Here is a 20,262-nt window from a genome sequence, read left to right on the forward strand (position 1 = left end):
ATTTATTTATTTACTTATTTGAAAGGCAGAGTTACAGAAAAGCAGAGGCAGAGAGTGAGAAGTCTTCCATCTGCTGGTTCATTCCCTAAATGGCTGCAATGGCTAGAACTGAGCCAATTTGAAGCCCGGAGCCAGGAGCTCCTTCTAGGTTTCCCACATTGGGCCATCTTCTACTGCTTTTCCAGGCCATAGCAGAGAGCTGGATAGGAAGTGAAGCAGCCAGGACTTGAACTGGCGCCCATATGGGATGCCGGCACCACAGGTGGAGGCTTAGCCCACTACACCACAGTGCCAGTCCCCATTCCATCATCTCTAAGATATGCGTCATGACTTCATTCTATTTTTTTATTTTACAGATTCTATTGGAGAAACAGAGCTCCCACACATTATTCCAATTCTCAAATGCCCACAAAGGCCAAGGTTAGATCCAGGAGCTGAGAATTCAATACAGATTTCCCATCTAGGTAGTAAGGAATCAACCACTTGAGCCATCACCTGCTGCCTCCCAGGGTCTGCACCAGTGGAAAAGCTGGAATTGGGAGCTGAAGGTAGAAACCAAAATGGGAGGCCAGCGTTTTGATGCAGCAGGTTAAGTTGCCACCTGCAACACAGGCATCCAATAAGCACACCAATCTCAAGTACAGGCAGCTCCACTTCCAATCCAGCTCCCTGCTAATGCACCTGGGAAAGCAGTGGAAGATGGCCCAAGTGGAAGATCCGATAGAGTGCCAGGCTCCTGGTTTAAGCATGGCATAGCTCCATCTGTTGTGGACATTTGGGGATTGAACCAGTGGATAGAAAATCAATTGCTCACTCTCTCTCTCTGTGTCCCTCTGCTTTTCAAATTAATTAATAAACTAAAAAAATAAAAATAAAAGGAAAACCAAAACCGGCACTCTGATGTGCAATGCAGGCATCACAACTGCTAAGCTAATATCTCCATTTTATAATGATGAAGCTGAGGTTCAGAGACTAAGTAATCTGGTCAAGGTTATATGCTTTTCTGAAGCAGAACTAGGACTCTTTCTGATTCAAATCTAACCCTAAAACCAATAATTGTTTCACTAAGCCAAGTTTTTTCCTGAATGCAGCTACAGACCCAGTTTATAACAGTTACTGTTTCAGCCATGTGACTGTCATTAGAAATAGCCTAAACACAGAGATACATACAGTGCCCTTGATCCTCTCCCCGCCCTTTCTCTGAGAAACAGTTAGCTCTTTTATCTCACTTGCTTCATATTTTACCACTGGAAGGGTAGCTTTGGGAAATTCATCACTTTTTAATGAGTCTGTGCAGAACAGGATTCCAGAGCAGAAGCTATTTATTATAATGCAATCAACAAATGTCAGACTTAAATAACATTTCTGAGCTCTGAGATATAAAGGATTCCTACTGTAACTAAAAAGTGTTTTGTCAATAAGCAGCCCTACAAACATGTCAATATTTAGAGATTAAACTACAGAAATATGAAAAACTCTGTCACATGCAACAACTGGAAGCATTACATTGTGAAAAGGGTAGCTTTAAAGTCAGAGAGTTCTAGCTTTCAACATCTGACCCACTATGATTTATTACATAACCACAAGCAAGTTACTTATTAGCTAGCACCAAGCTAGAAAGCAGGAATGTGAAGTAAAATGGAGATAAACACTCACTTCACAGGTTATAAGAAATGTAAGCCCTAATGTAGCTAAATTGTTTTGCATAATGCCTGGTACATAGTATGTATTCAATAAATAGCATTTCCCTTCCTTTTCAATAAATTCCTTCATATTCAAAGTGAGTTTTTTCATAGCTATACATATAAGCATTTCCCTACAAACAAATACCACTATCTTACATGAATAAAATACCTTCCATTTCAGGGCCGGTGCTGTGGCGCAGTGGGTTAACACCCTGGCCTGAAGCGCCGGCATTTCATATGGGTGCCAGTTCAAGACCTGGCTGCTCCACTTCTGATCAAGCTCTCTGCTGTGGCCTGGGAAAGCAGAAGATGGCCCAAGTCCTTGGGACCCTGCACCCACATGGGAGACCCACCAGAAGCTCCTGGCTCCTGGTTTCGGATCAGCACAGCTTTAGCTGTTGCGGCCAATTGGGGAGTGAACCATCAAATGGAAGACCTCTCTCTCTCTGCCTCTCCTCTCTCTGTGTAACTCTGACTTTCAAATAAATAAAAAAATCTTAAAAAAAAAATCATCAAATGAAGATGCAATTAAAAAAAAAGGAAAATCTTCCATTTCTAAGTGAAAGGTCAGAGAGTCAATTTAAATAAGATGCTGCATTCAGAATTCAGTGTATGCCAAGATGAGGGAATCTAAACTCCACTGAAATTGCTACTCTCATTTTGTAGCTACCTTTTTGTAGCTCTAATGCAGAAATCACTAGAAGAGAGGGAACTAACAGCAAAGGTGCTGCTTAACTTACAATGGGCTTATGCCTCAATAAACCTATTGTCAGTTACAAATATCCTAAGATAAAAATGTATGTAATACACCTAACCTACTAAACATTGTTACTTAGCTTAGTCTGCCTTAAATGTGCTCAGAACACATTAGCCTACAGCTGGGCAAAATTATTTAACAGCTTTTTTTTTATAATAAAGCGATGAATATCTCATGTAACCTATGTAATGGTACACTGAAAGTGGAAACAGAATGGCTGTATGGGTATGCTTCTGCACCATCATAAAGTCAAAAAATTCTAAATCAAACCATCAAAAGTCAGGGACCATCTGTACTCCATGAACAATTATCGGCTAACTGGTAAAAGGGAAGAAACAGAAAGATTAAGTGGAAGGAAACAAAACCTTTGATGCAGTACCCCTATGCCAGGACCTTTGCTTGTTAGCATTTTGTGTTTTAGAACTATGCAGTAACGACTAACTACATATAAGGATAACTTTCATATCCCTAAAAACTACAGATCACAGAGGCTGTATAACCTATCAATGTCACAAAGTCTATATGGAGGAGTTCCCAGCCCAGTCTGACTTACTACAACACTGTATGCTTTGGAAGGTAGAAGGATTTTAGCTCATCCGAACTTTCTACCTACTCAATGATAACGTTGTTGGGATCCAGGTCTTTCCCAGTTCCTTGGTTGACAACTTTCATGGAGAGGGATACTTTTATTCTATCATTTTTCATCTGAAAAAGACAAAAGCAAAATCACCAAAAACTGTATCATTAAGACTGCCAAATCTAGAATTATTTAAGAATTAAAACTTCCATCTTCATAACAAATGTTGAGTCCCTCAGGAAACAAAGAAGCATAATAAGCAGACCTAATGTAGAAGAAGTTAGGAAATGGTCTTCATCTCATTTCTGTTCCTCTGGGAGAAAGACGGGAAATGACAGCTCAGAAATGTAAGGCCTTAGGGGCAGACACTTGGCTCAGTGGTTAAGTGACTGGGACACCTGCATCCATATTGGAGTGACTTGTTTGAGTTCCAGCTACTTCTCTTCCAATCCAGCTTCCTGCTGATGTGCAATTTTGCAGACAGTAGGTACTAGGTTCCCTATCACCCATGTAGGAGACCTAGATTGAGTTCTAGACTCCTGGCTTTGACCTGGCTCAGCCCTGGCTCTTGCGGGCATTTGAAGAGTGAACCAACAATTCTGTCTCTGTCTCTCTGTAGTCCAAATAAAATGAAAATAAATAAAAATTGCAAAAGAAATTCAAGGCCTGTGCAGGTAAATGGGCATAAAATAAAAACCGGGGGTCGGTGCTGTGGCATAGTGGGTAAAGCCACCGGCTGCAGTGCTGGCATTCCATATGGGTGCTGGTTTGAGACCTGGCTGCTCCACTTTAGATCCAGCTCTCTGCTATAGCCTGGGAAAGCAGTAGAAGATGGCCCAAGTCCTTGGGCACCTGCGCCCGCTTGGGAGACCTGAAAGAAGCTCCTGGCTCTGGATCGGCACAGCTCCAGCCATTGCAGTCAGCTGGAAAGAGAAACAACAGATGGAAGGCCTCTCTCTCTCTGTCTCTGCCTCTCCTACTCTCTGTGTAACTCTGACTTTCAAATAAATAATCTTAAAAAATAAATAAATAAAATAAAATAAAAACTGTTTCTTCCAGGTAAATTCATCATAGTAATCAGTTCTGAAATCCATAAGCCTAAGATGTGCTTTAGAACATTCCTGGAGACTAGATTTCTTTTGGACCACTCCTCTAAGCACAAAGACATGTTAGTCATGTTAGCTTTCTTTTACTTCCTGCAGCACATGGAGCTCCTCTGCACTTCAAGGTCTCTGCATCAGCTATTCTCTCTGCCTGAAATGTTGTAATCCTAACTCTTCACTTTGGGTAGCTACTTCCTCTTCCTTTGGGTCTCTGCCCATACATCATCTGCTCAGAAAGCCCCTTCCAAACAATTTTATCTAAATCTACTGCCAATACTGTTTGAACCCAACACAACACTTATTATAATTTACAATTGATAAAAAGTATTTTATCAATATTTTTGTCTTCTAAGAAATTTGTCTCCTCCATTCTTTTTTTTTTTGACAAGCAGAGTTAGTGAGAGAGACAGAGAGAAAGGTCTTCCTTTTCCATTGGTTCAGCCCCCAAATGGCTGCTACAGCCGGCATGCTGTGCCGATCTAAAGCCAGGAGCCAGCTGCTTCCTCCTGGTCTCCCATGGGGTGCAGGGCCCAAGCACTTGGGCCATCCTCCACTGCCTTCCCGGGCCACAGCAGAGAGCTGGACTGGAAGAGGAGCAACCGGGACAGAATCCGGTGCCCTGACCAGGACTAGAACCCGGGGTGCCGGCGCCGCAAGGTGGAGGATTAGCCTAGTGAGCCGTGGTGCCGGCCCCCGCCCATATTTTATATAAGCTCCATAATAGTTGGGATCATTTATGTCTGGTCAACCACCCCCCCCCCTTTTTTTAAAAGATTGATTTTATTTATTTGCAAGGCAGAGTTAGAGAGCGAGATCAACTGATCTTCCATCCGCTGGTTCACTCCCCAAATGACAGCAATGGCTGGGCTGAGCCAGGCTGAAGCTAGGAGCCAGGAGCTTCTTCCTGGTCTCTCACATGGGTGTGGGGGCCCAAGCACTTAAGCCATCTTGTGCTGTTTTTCCAGGCACATCAGTAGGAAGCTGGATCAGAAGTGGAGCAGCCGGGACTAAATCGTGCTCATATGGGATGCCAGCACTGCAGGCAGACATTAAACTCTCTGTATCCTTTTTTGTTTTAGCACAAACTGAAGACTACCTGGCAGGCAGTCTTTGAAGTCTGTGATAAAGACAAGTATCACAGATTAAGCTTCCTTCTCTCTTTTTGGTTCTTTTCTTCTTTTTTATCCTCCCTACCCATCATATGGGTAAACTTTAGGGAAGGAAGTTTTACAAACACGTACTTACTGCACTATGTTTCTGTAGTTCACACCATTCCCTCTGAGTTTGTAGGACAGGCAAAAGGTTTATATACAAGACAGATTATAGTGTCAAGATTCTAAAAATAAAATTTTCAGCTATGGGACCAGCACTGTGGCGTAGCGGGTAAAGCCACTACCTGCAGTACTGGCATCCCATATGGGTGCCAGTTCGAGACCCGGCTGTTCCACTTCTGATCCAGCTCTCTGCTATGGCCTGGGAAAGCTGTAGAACATGGTCCAAGTCGTTGGGCCCCTACATCTGCGTGAGAGACCTGGAAGAAGCTCTTGGCTCCTGGCTTCAGACTGCCGCAGCTCTGGCCATTACGACCAATTGGGGAGTGAACCAGCAGATGGAAGACCTCTCTCTCTCTCTCTGCCTCTCCTTCTCTCTCTCTCTCTGCCTCTCCTTCTCTCTCTGTGTAACTCTGACTTCTGACTTTCAAGCAAAATAAATAAGTCTTAAAAAAAATTGTCAGCCATAATCAACAACACCTACACACCCACTATCATAAAACCAAGAAAATCCCAGTGTTTTTTTTTTTTTTTTTTTTTTTTTTGACAGGCAGAGTGGACAGTGAGAGAGAGAGACAGAGAGAAAGGTCTTCCTTTGCCGTTGGTTCACCCTCCAATGGCCGCCGCGGCCGGCGCGCTGCGGCCGGCGCACCGCGCTGATCCGATGGCAGGAGCCAGGAGCCAGGTGCTTTTCCTGGTCTCCCATGGGGTGCAGGGCCCAAGCACCTGGGCCATCCTCCACTGCACTCCCGGGCCACAACAGAGAGCTGGCCTGGAAGAGGGGCAACCGGGACAGAATCCGGCGCCCCGACCGGGACTAGAACCCGGTGTGCTGGCGCCGCTAGGCGGAGGATTAGCCTAGTGAGCCGCGGCGCCGGCCAAATCCCAGTGTTTTATCTTGTAACTATATCAAAGCTACACAGAACTTTACCTCTCGACCAATAAGCTTCACCCACACTTTGTCTCCGACATCTACTATCTCAGAGGGTTTATCCACCCGACAGGATGACATGTGAGTTCGATGGACCAGACCTGGGCACAAGGAGAAATAAAATTTAAAAAAGGGCATGAGTGGCATGTATATTGTAAATGGCTAGATAAGAAGACAAATAGGAGAATTCAATGGAGAAGTGAATTTTTCACTGAAAAATATTTGTTAATTTAATATTGCAAATTAAAACAAGTTCAGAATGTTTTAAAATGTAATCAACCAGCAAACATGTTTTCAAATAATACTTATGGCTAGTAAAAATCTGACAAAATAACTACATCATATAATACTGGCAGAAATACAAATTGGTAAAATTTTTTGAAAGCCAAGGCATAACGTTTCTATCTTTGATGCAAAAACATCATCACTGGAATTGTTTCCAAAGGAAAAAACTCAACTGTGACAAAAAATCCATGTATATACAATACCTGCAGTATTATTACTTATAAGGATTAAAAAAAGAAGTATAACACAATCTAAATGACCAATAACTGAAAAAGAGGTTGGCAAACTATGACAATCAGTTAAATGAAGAATGAGTAGACATTTAAAATATAGTTATAGAACATAATGATAGATGTTAAGTGAAAACAGGAAATATGAACAAAGTATTTTTAGAAAACAACAAAACTCAATATTGGCAAAAGTAATAATATTACTTAAGCCACAACAAACTTTGGAAAGTCACTTAGCAATGGCTATAAAAAAATGGTAAAAATGTTGATTTAATATATATAAATTTTAAATTACACAAAATCACTTAATAATATATAATAAAATATTTAAGATGTTCTTTTACTGTCAGTCCCAGGTCCCTTCCTCTTGAGGCCCACCTATCTTACACTCTAAAATAATCTGGTCAGTTCTTGTGATTTGCTTGGAGCCGACCTAACCCCTAATTATAAATGAATGATACAGGCTTAGTCAATCGAGGTACTTCATCTCCTTGGCAACAGTTAATTGGTTCAATGAGACAAAAGAAACCAGCTAACTCAATCATTTTGTGACGCCTTTCATCAGAATTATAAACTACAAAAAAACTGTCACTGCACACCTTCACCACCAGATGGCGAGTTTGCCCGATGGAAGCAAAGGAGACCTGGTAAACAAAAGACAAAGCCCTCAGGGTGTCATCTGAACACCTGATACAGACAGGGTTGAAGGTATATTTATCCCTGAGACTCCCAGTAAGGTAGGTCTAAGTATTTCTCAACTATATTTCTGCCCCTTGGATTAATTATCTAATAATCAACTTGACCAACAGTTGTTTCTGGGAATCTGTCCTTTGAAAATAATCTTATACATGGGAAAGCCTACATGCTTCAGGAAGGCTGATCTACATCAAAATACTCAATGGAACTGGCATTGTGGTGTAGTGGATAAAGCCGCCACTTGCAATGCTGGCATCTCATGTGGGCACCGGTTCATGTCTCAGCTGCTCCACTCCCAATCCATCGCCTTACTAATGGCCTGGAAAAAAACAGCGGGAGACGACCCGAGTGCTTTGGCTCCTGCTACCCACATGGGAGACCTGGAAGAAGCTCCAGGCTCCTGGCTTGGGCCTGACCTAGTCCCAGTCATTGCAGCCATCTGGCGAGTGAACTAGTGGATGGAAGCTCTCTCTCTCTCTCTCTGTCTCCCTCTCTATATAACTCTAACTTTCAAATAAATGAGTAAGCCTTAAAAAAAAAAAAAAAAAAAAACTCAATGTATTTTTAAGGCAAGAAATTTTAGGAACAAACTAATATTCAACAAACTCAATTATGGGGGCCAGCTCTGTGGCATAGAGCTTTACACCTCTGCCTGCAGTGCTGGCATCCCATACAGGTGCCAGTTCGAATCCCAGGTGCTGCAATTCCAACCTAGCTCCATGCTAATACTCCTGGGAAAGCAGCAGAGGGTGGCCCAAGTGCTTGGACTCCTGTAGCCCATGGGAGACAAGGAAGGAGCTCCAGGCTCCTGATTTCAGACTGGCCCAGCTCCGATTGTTGAAGCCATTTGGGGAGTGAACCAGAGAATGGAAGACCTTTCTCTCTTTCTGCCTCTGCTTCTCTGTAACTCTGCCTTTCAAATAAATAAATATGTTTTTTAAAATTTGGGGGCTGGCGCTGTGGCATAGTGGGTAAAGCCAGTTTAAGTTCCAGCTGCTCCACTTCCAATCTAGCTCTCTGCTATGGCCTGGGAAAGCAGTGGAAGATGGTCCAAGTCCTTGGACCCCTGTACACCTACGTGGGGGACCCAGAAGAAGCTCCTGGCTCTTGGCTTTGGATCACCTCAGCTCCAGCCATTGTGGCCATCTGGGGAGTGAAACAGCAAACGGAAGACTCTCTGCCTCTGCCTCTCTGTAACTCTTTCAAATAAATAAATAAATAAATCTTTTAAAAACATTGTTAAAAATAAGTAATTATTCTATTATTATAGTCTTAAGAAAATGAGAATAAACTATTTTAATGATGATAAACCAGGAATTATATCTAAAAACTACCCCCTTAAAGTTGCCTATGAGATTATTTCATCTTTATTATCACTTGCTCACTCTCTCACACACACACTCATACACACACCACGTGTATTCAGGTGTCCATATGTGTGTGAAACCCAAAGTATTTGCCCTTTCTAGTTGGAGCTCCTTCTGGAAACCTCGCTTTCTCTATCCATGCTTTCTGGATCTCTATTACTACATCATCGAATTCTGGAGGGTGATAGCCTACCTATCTGAGTAACTCTGGGGCTTCCAAAATGTTTTATATACTACAAAAGCTACATTTAAATTTTTTTTTAAATTATTCATTTGAAAGGCAGAGCATCAGAAACAGAGGTAGAAACAAAAAGATTTCCCATTTACTGATTCACTCCCCAAATGGCTTCAACAGCTAGGGCTGGGCCAGACTGAAGCCAAGAGTCAGGAACTCCATCATAGTCTCCCATATAGGTGGCAGAGCTCCAAGTACCTCGGGCCACCATCTGCTGCCTTATCAGGTATATTAGCAGGGAGCTGGATCAGAACCACAGCAGCCAGGTCTCAAATTGACACTCTGATATGGGAAGCAGGTATCATAAGCAGTAGCTTAACCCACTATACCACAACACTGGCCTCAAGTCGTTTTGCCCCCCTCCCTTTTTAAAAATTTACTCATTTATTTGAAAGGCAGACAGTGAGAGAGATATCTTCCATCCATTGGTTCACTCCCCAAATGGATACATCAGCTGAGGCTGGTACAGGCCAAAACCAGCAGCCCAGAGTTCCACCTGGGTCTTCAATATGGGTGGCAGGGCCCCAAGTTCTTACGTCATCTTCCACCGCTCTCTCAGACATATTATCAGAAATCTTGAGTGGAAGTAGAGCAGCTAAAATCCAAACCAGCACTCTGAAATAGAATGCTGGCATTGCAAGTGGCAACTTGTTGCACCACTAGACTGGCCTCCAATGTTTGTTTCTTTTTTAAGATTTATTTATCAGTTTGTTTGCTTGAAAGGCCAAGTGTCAGACAAAGAGATAAAGAGAAAGAGATCTTTCATCCACTGTTCACTCACCAGGGCACAACCAGGCTGAAACCAGACGCCTGGAGCTCTATCTGGGTCTCCCACATGAGTAGCAGGGGCCCAGCACTTGGGACATCTTCCACTCCCAGCCCACCAGCAGAGAAATGGATCAGAAGTCAAACAGCCAGAACTGGAACCAGTGCTCCCATATGGGATGCTGGTGTCACAAGCGGCAGATAAACCTGTTGCAGCACAACACCGTCTCCCCCAGGTTTTTACAGACCAACACATAACCTCCAAGCTTAGTAAAACTTATACATTTGATTTTCCCTCCATGATAATGAAATGAGAAGACTAGCCTAACTGGGAAGTTTAAAGAGGAAATTCATAACCCCTAATGAAAATAAAAGTCTTTTACTTTGACACATTTTGGCCTGCAATTATAGTTGAATTATTAAAATTCACACCTCTTGTCTATGGCTAAAGGAAATTGTGAAGGAAACTAATATTGACCCTTATACTTGAGAGGACATTATTTTTCTTCCCTAAAACGGAAGATTTAGTGAAGTATCAACAAAGAAACAATGGCATCAGCAACTTGTTGTTCACCCACCAAATCCCTAAGTATGATATTTTTTTGGTCCAGTCACCTCTCTCCTGGATAAATATGTCATTTCTAGAAGCTTAACAGGAAAAATTAGAAAAAACATAAAATGATTATGTGATATATCTGAATGATAGTGTCATCAAATGTTTATGCAAAGTATTTTACAAGATGGGGAAGGGGTAGGTATTTGGCATAGTAGCTAAAAGACACCACTTGAGACTCTCATATCCCACACTGAAGTGCTTGGGTTCAATTCCTGGCGCTGCTCCCAGTTATAGCTTCCTGTTAATGTTCACCCTGGCAGGTAGCATGTAATAGGTCAAGTAGCTGGGCTTTGGCCACCCATGTGGAAGAACCAGATTGAGTTCCTGCCTTCAGCATGGCCAGCTCTGGATGTTGAGGGCACTTGGGTAGTCAGGAGATCTCTCTCTCTCTCTCTGCCTTTCCAATAAATCTTTTTTTTTTTTAATTATATGTTTCATAATGAACACAAACCAATCACCTGACCTTGGACTATATGAACCTCCAAAATCATGAGCCAAAATAAATTCCTTCTTTTATATTCAGCTTGTCTTAGGTATTTAGATGAAATGCTAATATATGGGGTATATTTTTCTTATACCTGGAAGTTTCTCAGTCCTCATCTGGACTACCTGCTGCCCCCATATTAAATGCCTGAAAAATTAGATTAGTGATCAGAAACTGCTTCAACATGGAATTAACAAAAAGGAAATAAGTGTTTTGATATACTTTTCCATCCCATGAAGGTTTAATGAGCTGTCAATTCTCATAAAAGAATCCATTATTCTAGCTTAATTCTCTATCTCTGAAATCACATTCAGGTTAATTGTTGAAGTCTTAAGTGGTCTCAATTTCTCAGTCATAGCTTTAAAAGTAATAACTTGGCCTATTTTTTTTTAAGATTTATTTTTATTTGAAAGACAGTTACAGAGAGCGAAATCTTCCATCTGCTGGTTCACTCCCAAAAAGGCTGCAATGGCCACAACTGAACCAATCCAAAGCCAGGAGCCAGGAGCCAAGAGCTTCTTCTGGGTCTCCTATGCAGGTGCAGGGGTCCAAGGACTTGGGCCATCTTCTACTGCTTTCCCAGGCCATAGCAGAGAGCTGGATCGGAAGAAGAGCATCTAGGACTAGAACCGGTACCCATATAAGATGCTGGCACTTCAGGCCAGGGTGTTAATCCGCTGTGCCACAGCACCAGCCCTTTGGCATATTTTTAAATATGGTTAATCCCATAATCTATATGTGAATTCATAACTAGATTCATTTGTAGAAGGCACTCTGGGGGCCACCACTGAGGCGCAATGGGTTAAGCCATGGCCTGTAACACTGGCATCCCATTTGAATGCTGGTTCAAGTCCTGGCTTCTCCACCTCCAATCCTGATAATGTGCCTGAGAAAGCAGCAGATGGCCCAAATACCTGGGTCTCTGCTAATCACGTGGGAAACCTGGATGGGAGTTCCAGGGTCCTGGCTTCTGCCTGGCTCAGCCCTGAGCAATGTGGCCATCTGGGGAGTGAACCAGCAGATGGAAGATTCCCCCTGCCCCCACTACCTTGTAACTCTGCCCTTCAAATAAAATAAATCTTTAAAAAAATAAAGAAGGCAGTCTGAACTCTTCAGAGGTACTTTATTTATTTCAAAAGCAGAGAGAGAGAGAACGGTCTTCCATCTGCTGGTTCACTATCTAAACAGCTACAACAGCCAGGTCTAGTCCAAGAGCTAGGAACTCCATTCAAATCTCCCATGTGAGTGGCAAAAAAATCAAATCACTTGAGCCATCATCCACTGCTTCCCAGGCACATTAGTAGGAAACTGCATCAGAAGCATAGCAGTTGGATCTCAAACCAGCAAACCCATATGAGATGTGGGGTTCCAAGAGGTGGCTTAACCAGTTGCACCATAATGCTTGCCTATTTATTTTGTTTTATTTTGTTCATATTTACTTAGGTTGAAAGGTGAGGGGCAGGGGGAGGGGTGGCGCCTTCGGGAGAGAACAGAGGGAGAGAGAGAGGTACTTTATTGTTATATGCACATACTACTAAGAGTTGCATAAAGTATTTATAGTAGAAAACACCAAATAAAAGTTGAGGCCCCTTGACTCTATGCTGGGTCTATCCATCCATTCATTAGATCTTTTTTTTCTATTTTTTTTTTTTAATTTTTTTTTGACAGGCAGAGTGGACAGTGAGAGAGAGAGAAAGAGAGAAAGGTCTTCCTTTGCTGTTGGTTCACCCTCCAATGGCCGCCGCGGCCGGCGCACCGCGCTGATCCGATGGCAGGAGCCAGGAGCCAGGTGCTTATCCTGGTCTCCCATGGGGTGCAGGGCCCAAGCACCTGGGCCATCCTCCACTGCACTCCCTGGCCACAGCAGAGAGCTGGCCTGGAAGAGGGGCAACCGGGACAGAATCCGGCGCCCCGACCGGGACTAGAACCCGGTGTGCCGGCGCCGCTAGGCGGAGGATTAGCCTAGTGAGCCGCGGCGCCGGCCCCATTCATTAGATCTTTATATCAGCTCTATGAAAGACTCACAAAGTGCTGGTGACACCGTCATCCCATATGGGTGCAGGTTTGTGTCCTGGCTGCTCTACTTCTGATCTAGCTCTCTGTTGGCCTGGGAAAAGCAGTGGAAGATGGCTCAAGTGCTTGGGCTCCTGCCACCCACATGGGAGACTCAGCTGAAGCTCCTGGCTTCAGCCTGGCTTGTCCCTGGACATTGTGGCCATCTGGGGAGTGAACCAGTGGATGGAAGATCTGCCTCTCTAGATTCGGCACCCATCTGGGATGCTGGCGCTTCAGGCCAGGGCTTTAACCCACTGCGCCACAGCGCCGGCCCCACTAAATGAAATTTAAAAGTCATTACTATATTAGATAGCACTGATATGTTATAAAGGTATATTTATTCTTTATTCCTGGCAAAGAATCCCTAAAACCTCTGGAATTTCCTCATGAACAGGAATGTCCTTTGCCATTCACAAGAAACCCATTTTAGGAGCCAGCACTGTGGCGTAGCAGGTAAAACTGCTGCCTGCAGTGCTGGCATCCCATATGGGTGCTGGTTCAAGTCTGGGCTGCCCCACTTTCGATCCAGCTCTCTGCTATGGCCTGGGAAAGCAGTAGAAGATGGCATGGGAGATCAGAGGAAGCTCCTGGCTTCGAATCGGTGAAGCCATTGAGGCTATCTGGGGAATGAACCAGTGGATGGAAGACCTCTCTCTCTTTGCCTCCTTCTCTCTCTGTGTAACACTGACTTTCAAATAAATAAATACATCTTTAAAAAAAAAAATCCCATTTTGATCACTCTAGTCTTTATGCTAATATGGTGGCAGATGACAGAGGGTGACCCCTAGAGAATCTCAGAATGGAGTGGGTCAAAACAAAGTGATTAAAGGGTTGGAACTGTCTGTTCCCCCACCAACCTCCCCACTCCTGGAAGGGGAAAGGTACAAGCTAGAGACTTAGCTTCTGGTTTGGTGAACAAACCCTAGTCCTGGGAGGATGTCCAGAAAGAGCACACTCTCCATCTCACTCTTCCCATACCTTGCCCTATGCACTGCTTCCATTATTTGGCTCTTTCTCAGTTGTATCATTTACAATAAACCTGCAAAGTTAAGTAAAGCATTTTCCTGAGTTGTGAGCCATTCTAGCAAATTATCAAACTTGATGAAGGGGATACAGGAACCCCAATTTACATCTGGTTGATTAGAAATACAGGTGGCCCAGGACATGCACTTGGAATCTGAAGTGGAGGCAATCCTGTGGAACCAACTCTTTTAACTTGTAGGATCTGATGCTAACTCAAGGTAGATAATGTCAGAATTGAGTTACTGTATACCCAACTGTAGAATTGATTAGTGTCAGAAAATAAGTCAGAACAGATACAGAACACTACCATCATAACAGAAAGTTCTTTTGGACAACTCTGAGAGGGGAAAGAAAATGGTTTTTATTGTGTTTTAATTTATTTGAGAGAGAGAAACAGAGCTCCCATTTGCATATTCACTTACCAAATGCCTGCAAAGGCCAAGGCTGGGCCTAGGCCAAAGCTGGGAGCTGGAATGCTAACCAGGTCTCCCGTGTGGGTGGCAAGAACCCAATTACATGAGTTACCATCACTGCCTCCCAGGGTCTACACTAGCAGGACTTGGGAGCCAGAAGAGGGAATCAAATCCAAGTACTGCCAGTATCCTAACCAGCAGTTTAACTGCTAGGCCCAAAATCTAGTTTAAATCTGAATAGGAGTGGGTCTTCAACTCAGTAGTGCTTAAAGAATTGAGAATAAAAGCTTTGGAAATTACTTCAAATTTTTTATTATTCAAATTATAGTCTACCTTCCTGACTCAAAGATATTAAGATCTGATCAGACCTGAGTTATTTCATAGCTCAGCCTTTTCAGGGTGAGACTTAATAATACCCCCCTTCGGGACAAAGGAAATAAGGTACACTGTAAGAAAGTCAATTGCTCAAGTTATCCAATAAACCTGCAGGAAATCCCAAGATTAGAACTCAGTTTCAGCCTAATTATTTGGCTCCCTGAGTTCATCCTCTGAGGCTTCTCTAAGCACAGCTGTCAGACTGACAGATTCACTTGCAAGCTGTCAGTCACACATCAGAGGCATTACCTGACAGGGTGTAAACACAACTGAGGTGAAGACTGATTGCTGGGAGGTAGCAGGCTCATAATCCCCACAGTCCCCAAAGTGTCACATAAATGTCCAGGTAAAAATGGTACTTTTAGACACTGGCAGCCATGGCAAGTACAATAACAAGAAAGTTTGTCTTCAGACACAAAGAGGTGCATGCCTTATAGAGCTGAGCCGATCCAAAGCCAGGAGCTTCTTCTGGGTCTCCCACATGGGTGCAGGGGCCCAAGGGCTTGGACAATCAGAATACCTGGTTTGACTCCAGCTGGAAGATAGCAATGATGGCTCAAGTAACTGGGTTCCTGTCATGCACATGGGTGACTTGGCTTGTGTTGCCGGCTCCTGGCTTTGGTCGGGCCCAGTCCTGGACATCTGAGGAGTAACCAGTAGATGGAAGCTCTTGCTCTTTTTCTGTCTCTCTCAAATAAAACACAGGAGTGAGTGTTTGGTCTAGTGATTAAAACATCCACATCTCTCATCAGAGTGCCTGGCTTCCATACCCAATTCTGCTAATTCCAGTTTTCTGCTAATGCAAATTTTGAGAAGCACCAATATAGCTCAATTAATTGGGTTCCTGCCACAGATGAGGGAGACCAGGATTGAGTTCACAGCTCCCAGCTTTGGCCTCAGCCCAGGGTCATTATGATCATTTAGGCTGTAAACCAGTAGATGGGGCTTTCTTTATTTGTGTTTTTCTCTCTCTCAAATAAAACTTAAATTAGTGAATACATTGAAAAACAATTTTTTGTAAAGATTTATTTATTATTTGAAAGGCAGAGTTACAGAGGCAGAGAGAGAGAGAGAGAGGTCTTCCAACTGCTGGTTCACTCCCCAGTGGCCACATGGCTGGAGTTGAGCCAATCCAAAGCCAGGAGCCAGGAGCCAGGAGCCAGGAGCCAGGAGCCAGGAGCCAGGAGCCAGGAGCTTCTTCTGGGTCTCCTATGCAGGCGCAGGGGCCCAAGGACTTGGGTCATCTTCCACTGCTTTCCCAGGTCATAGCAGAGCTGGACTGGAAGCAGAGCAGCCGGGACTCATAGGGACTCAAATCAGTGCCCATATGGGATGCTGGCACTGTAGGTGGCAGCCTTACTCGCTAAGCGACAGCACTGGCCCCGAAAAACAATTTTTGAATGTTGATAGTCATTACCAAAGTCTGTGATAATTTATGTTCCTAAGAGTGAATAAAAGTGCCCATTTCTAGCACTAGGTATTAATAGCAATCTTTTTAAAGACTTGTTCATCTCAAAGATAAGTGTTTCAAATCCGTTTTGAAAATATTTGAGATAACTACAGATTCATATGCATTCAAAAGAAACAATACAGAGATCCTTCATATGTACCCTCTGCCTAGTTTTCTTCAATGGTGATATTTCATAAAACTACAGTATACCATCAAAACAGACATAATATGATCATAGAAGAAACATACATACTTAGGACAGGCACTCTGTCTAGTAGTTGAGACCCAGGAAAGAAGCCCACATCCCTATTTGGAGTTCCTGGGCTTGATGCCCAGCTCCAGCTTTCACTTCCAGCTTCCTGCCAATGCACACCTTGGAAGGCAGAAGGTGATGAGGGCAGAAGTGGTTGGATCCCTATCACCCAGTGGAAGATCTAGATTGAGTTCTTGGCTCCTAGCTTTAGCCTGGCCCAGTCCTGGCCATTGTTGATGTTTGGAGCAAATCAGCAGAGAGAAGCTCTGTCTCCCTCTTTCAAATTAAAAAAACAAAAAAATTATACATATTATATATGTAATATATTTGTGTATATCCTTATCTGATTGCTCACTTGTATCCTTTAAAATAAATTACTAGTATATCATTTTCCTGAGTTCTGTGAGCTGTTCTATCAAGTGATCAAATCTGAGTGCCTGGAAGGTTGAGGGGATGGGGAGGGAATGCCCAAAACGGTAGACTTGTCAGACAAAAGTGTGAGTAACCTGGAATTCAATACTTGGAACTAACATCTGAAGTGAAGTCAGTCTTAGGAAATTGAGCCCTTAAATCTGTGGAATCCTAGCACTAACTCCCAAGAAATTAGGATCAGAATTAAACTGAATTGTTGGACATCAGAGAATTCACCAGGAGAATCAGAGAATTTTTCTTGTGTGAGAAAAAAAATCACAGGTACAATCTATTAGATCTTTTCAAATGTCCCATTTTATTTGTATTCTATTGTGTGTGTGTGTGTGTGTACACACCTGCATGCACGCACACACATGGGAATGAACCAGCAGATGGAAGCTATTTCTATCTGTCCTTCTCTCTGTCCCTCTGCCTTTAAGAAAAAGAAAAAAAAAAAAAAGGAATCAAGTACATGCTACAAATAAACCTTGAAAGCACTATGATTCCATTTATAAGACATGTTCATAACAGGCAAACATATGAACAAACTGGTGGCTGCCTAAAGCTAGGAAATAGAATTTGGAGTGACTCCCAAAGGGACAAGGTTTCTTTTTGGGCCAACAATGTTTCATTTTGACAATGTTCTCAAATTAGATTGTAGTGATGATTCTAGAATTCTGTGAATATACTAAAAACCATAAAACTCTACACTTTAAGTGGGTATCATGTATGGAATGTAAATTATATGCCAATAAGGCAATTTCAGTGGAAAAGTGTTACATAAATAGTCACACAAGTACAGAATTTCTTGGGGTTGGCTTCTTTTCATTCAGCACAATTATCTGGAAATTGATGCAGGTTGCTGCATGTATTACCACTTCATTCTCATTCCATTTTATTGCTGAGTGAAAAGTATTCCATTCTATAGGAGAATCACAGTTCAAACTTACTTTTTAACCAATACTGAGAAGAAATTTTTCTCCTATGAGTTGTTTTTTTCATATCCTTGGCCCCTTTCCCTCTTCTCCCACCATTTTTATTAGCCCTTTATCATATGTACTGCAAATTTTTTCCAAATTTAACTTTGCTTATCATGATTTTTACAACTAGGTGCTTGATTTTTTTAAAAAAGATTTATTTGTTGATTTGAAAATCAGAGTTACAGAAAGAGAGAGACAGAGAGGCCTTCTATCCACTGGCTCACTCGCCAAGTGCCCACAATAGCCAGGGTTGAGCAGGCTGAAGCCAGGAGCCAGGAACTTCATCCAGGTCTCCCATATGGGTGGCAGGGGCCCAAGCACTTGGATCATTTGCACTCCTTTTCCCAGGCCATTAGAAGGGAGCTGGATCAGAAATGGAGCAGCCCGGACTTGAACTGGCATGCATATGGGATGCTTGCCTTGCAAGTGGTGGCTTTACCCACTATGCCACAACATCAACCTAAGTTTTTTATGTAATGAAATATTTCTCTAAATTTTCTTATAGTACTCTCATGGTTGCATTTATTTATTTATTTGAAAGGCAGATTTACAGAGAGAGAAAGACAAAGAGAATACAAGAGCACTATAGAGGGAGAGACAGAGAACACACGACTAAGAGTGTTTTTCCATCTGCTAGTTCAACTCAACCCAGGTCTCCCACCTGGGTTCAGAAGCCCAAGTCATCTTCTACTCCTTTCCCAGGTGTGTCAGCAGGGAGCTGGATGGGAAGTGGAACAGCAGGTACTCGAACCAGCACTCATGTGGGATGTCAGCATCACAAGTAGTGGCTTAACCCACTGTGCCACAATGCCACCTCTCCCCACCATGGTTGCATTTTGTATGCTAAAATCTTTAACTTGTTTTAGTGAGTTGAGTCTTTGGGTCCACTAGCAGCTTGAAATAGGAGAAAGCCCGCTCAGTTAGGAATCAAAAGGCTTGGGTTCTAGTCCTGGCTGTGGTTCTACCTGGCAGGCCATCAGTTTGTGGCCTTTTATACTTATTACAACTGTTTTGAGAAGATGAAAGACATGAAAGAGACTGTCCAAAAATATTTAACAGATGCCTATTTATGAATAAAATTCAAAGCATTATATATACAATATTTGTATTGGTTATAATAGTACTCCCATTCCACATACTACAACTCAGCCTCAGAGAAGTAGCTTGCCCTCCCTCAAATCCTATATCCAAAGATGTCAAGAGACTTGCTGAAGGTAATAGCTGAAGTCTAGAGGAGTTGGTTCTAGAAATGAACTCAATTAGCTATACTCTATCTTTCTTCCCCAAGTCAGAGAGCATCACCCTTTTGAAGTAAGAGCTGTTAAAGGGATTGGCACTCTGGCATAGTAGGTTAAGCTTCTGCCTGTGGCACTGGCATCCCATATGGGTGCCTATTCAAGTTCCAGCTGCTCCACTTCCAATCCAGCTCCTTGCTGATGACCTGGGAAAGCAGCAGAAGATGGCTCAGGTGTTTGGGTCCCTGCACCTGCATGGGAGACTGAGAAGAAGCTCCTAGCTCCTGGCTTTGGATCAGCTCAGCTCCACTCTGCCTATTGAAGCCATTTGGAGGAGTGAACCAGCAAATGAAGTCCTCTCTCTCTGTCTCTCCTTCTCTCTGTAACTACGTCTCTCAAGTAAATAAGTAATCTTCAAAAAAAAAAAAAAATCTGCTAAAAATGAATTGTCAATTCTTGTTTGTATTCATATCTCTGCAATATAAACAAAACAACAATCAAAATAACTACTTTCTAAAAAAGGTACAATGTGTAATCATATATGTCCAGGGTTACAGTGGAGAGAGTGGAATGAAAGAGCTTAATTGCAAGTTATAGGCTCCTACCTTGCTTCCGACAGCCTGGGATTTTGATAAAGGCTCCATAGTCTGTCACCATAGCAACCTATAGAGATAGAAAAAAACCAATGTCACATAAATGAGAATCTTTCATCTGTAGCACTTAATCTACTCGCTCTGAATTTGCACTTGGAATCTAGTATACACTGCCTAAAAGTGATGTTCTGTCAAACATTCTTTCTGTTCTTTTGAAGTTCAGACTAACAACTATGTGTGTACACAGTAAAAACTGGGGTGAGATTAAAGGATGTCACATGGTATGAGGGTAACTGAGGAAAGGCCAAATCAACCTTATACCCACTGAAATCAAAGGAATTTTATGAACAAAAGGAACGGCAGAAAACCAAGTAATAAATTTATATTAGCTAGGACTGAGTTTTCCCACTTCAATAATGAGAACTCTGATAGTTTGAGACAGATCACATAAGGAATCTCTTTCCCCTAGACT

The 20,262-nt window shown here is 42.7% G+C and overlaps 1 protein-coding gene across 4 annotated transcripts in view; it reads right to left on the reverse strand.

Annotated features, from left to right (window-relative positions):
- ZCCHC17 (zinc finger CCHC-type containing 17) overlaps positions 1 to 20,262 on the reverse strand; it is a 66,185-nt gene that overhangs the window by 22,037 nt on the left and 23,886 nt on the right. For all 4 annotated transcript variants that reach the window (XM_070078870.1, XM_070078869.1, XM_070078871.1 and 1 more), the window contains exons 3-5: positions 19,803 to 19,860; positions 6,325 to 6,425; positions 3,056 to 3,147 (exon numbers count right to left, since the gene is read on the reverse strand). In XM_070078870.1, coding sequence (XP_069934971.1) covers positions 3,056 to 3,147; positions 6,325 to 6,425; positions 19,803 to 19,860 — 251 coding nt within the window. The remainder of the gene's footprint in view (positions 1 to 3,055; positions 3,148 to 6,324; positions 6,426 to 19,802; positions 19,861 to 20,262) is intronic.

This window comes from Oryctolagus cuniculus, chromosome 7, assembly GCF_964237555.1.
Source record: "Oryctolagus cuniculus chromosome 7, mOryCun1.1, whole genome shotgun sequence".
Classification (NCBI taxonomy): domain Eukaryota; kingdom Metazoa; phylum Chordata; class Mammalia; order Lagomorpha; family Leporidae; genus Oryctolagus; species Oryctolagus cuniculus.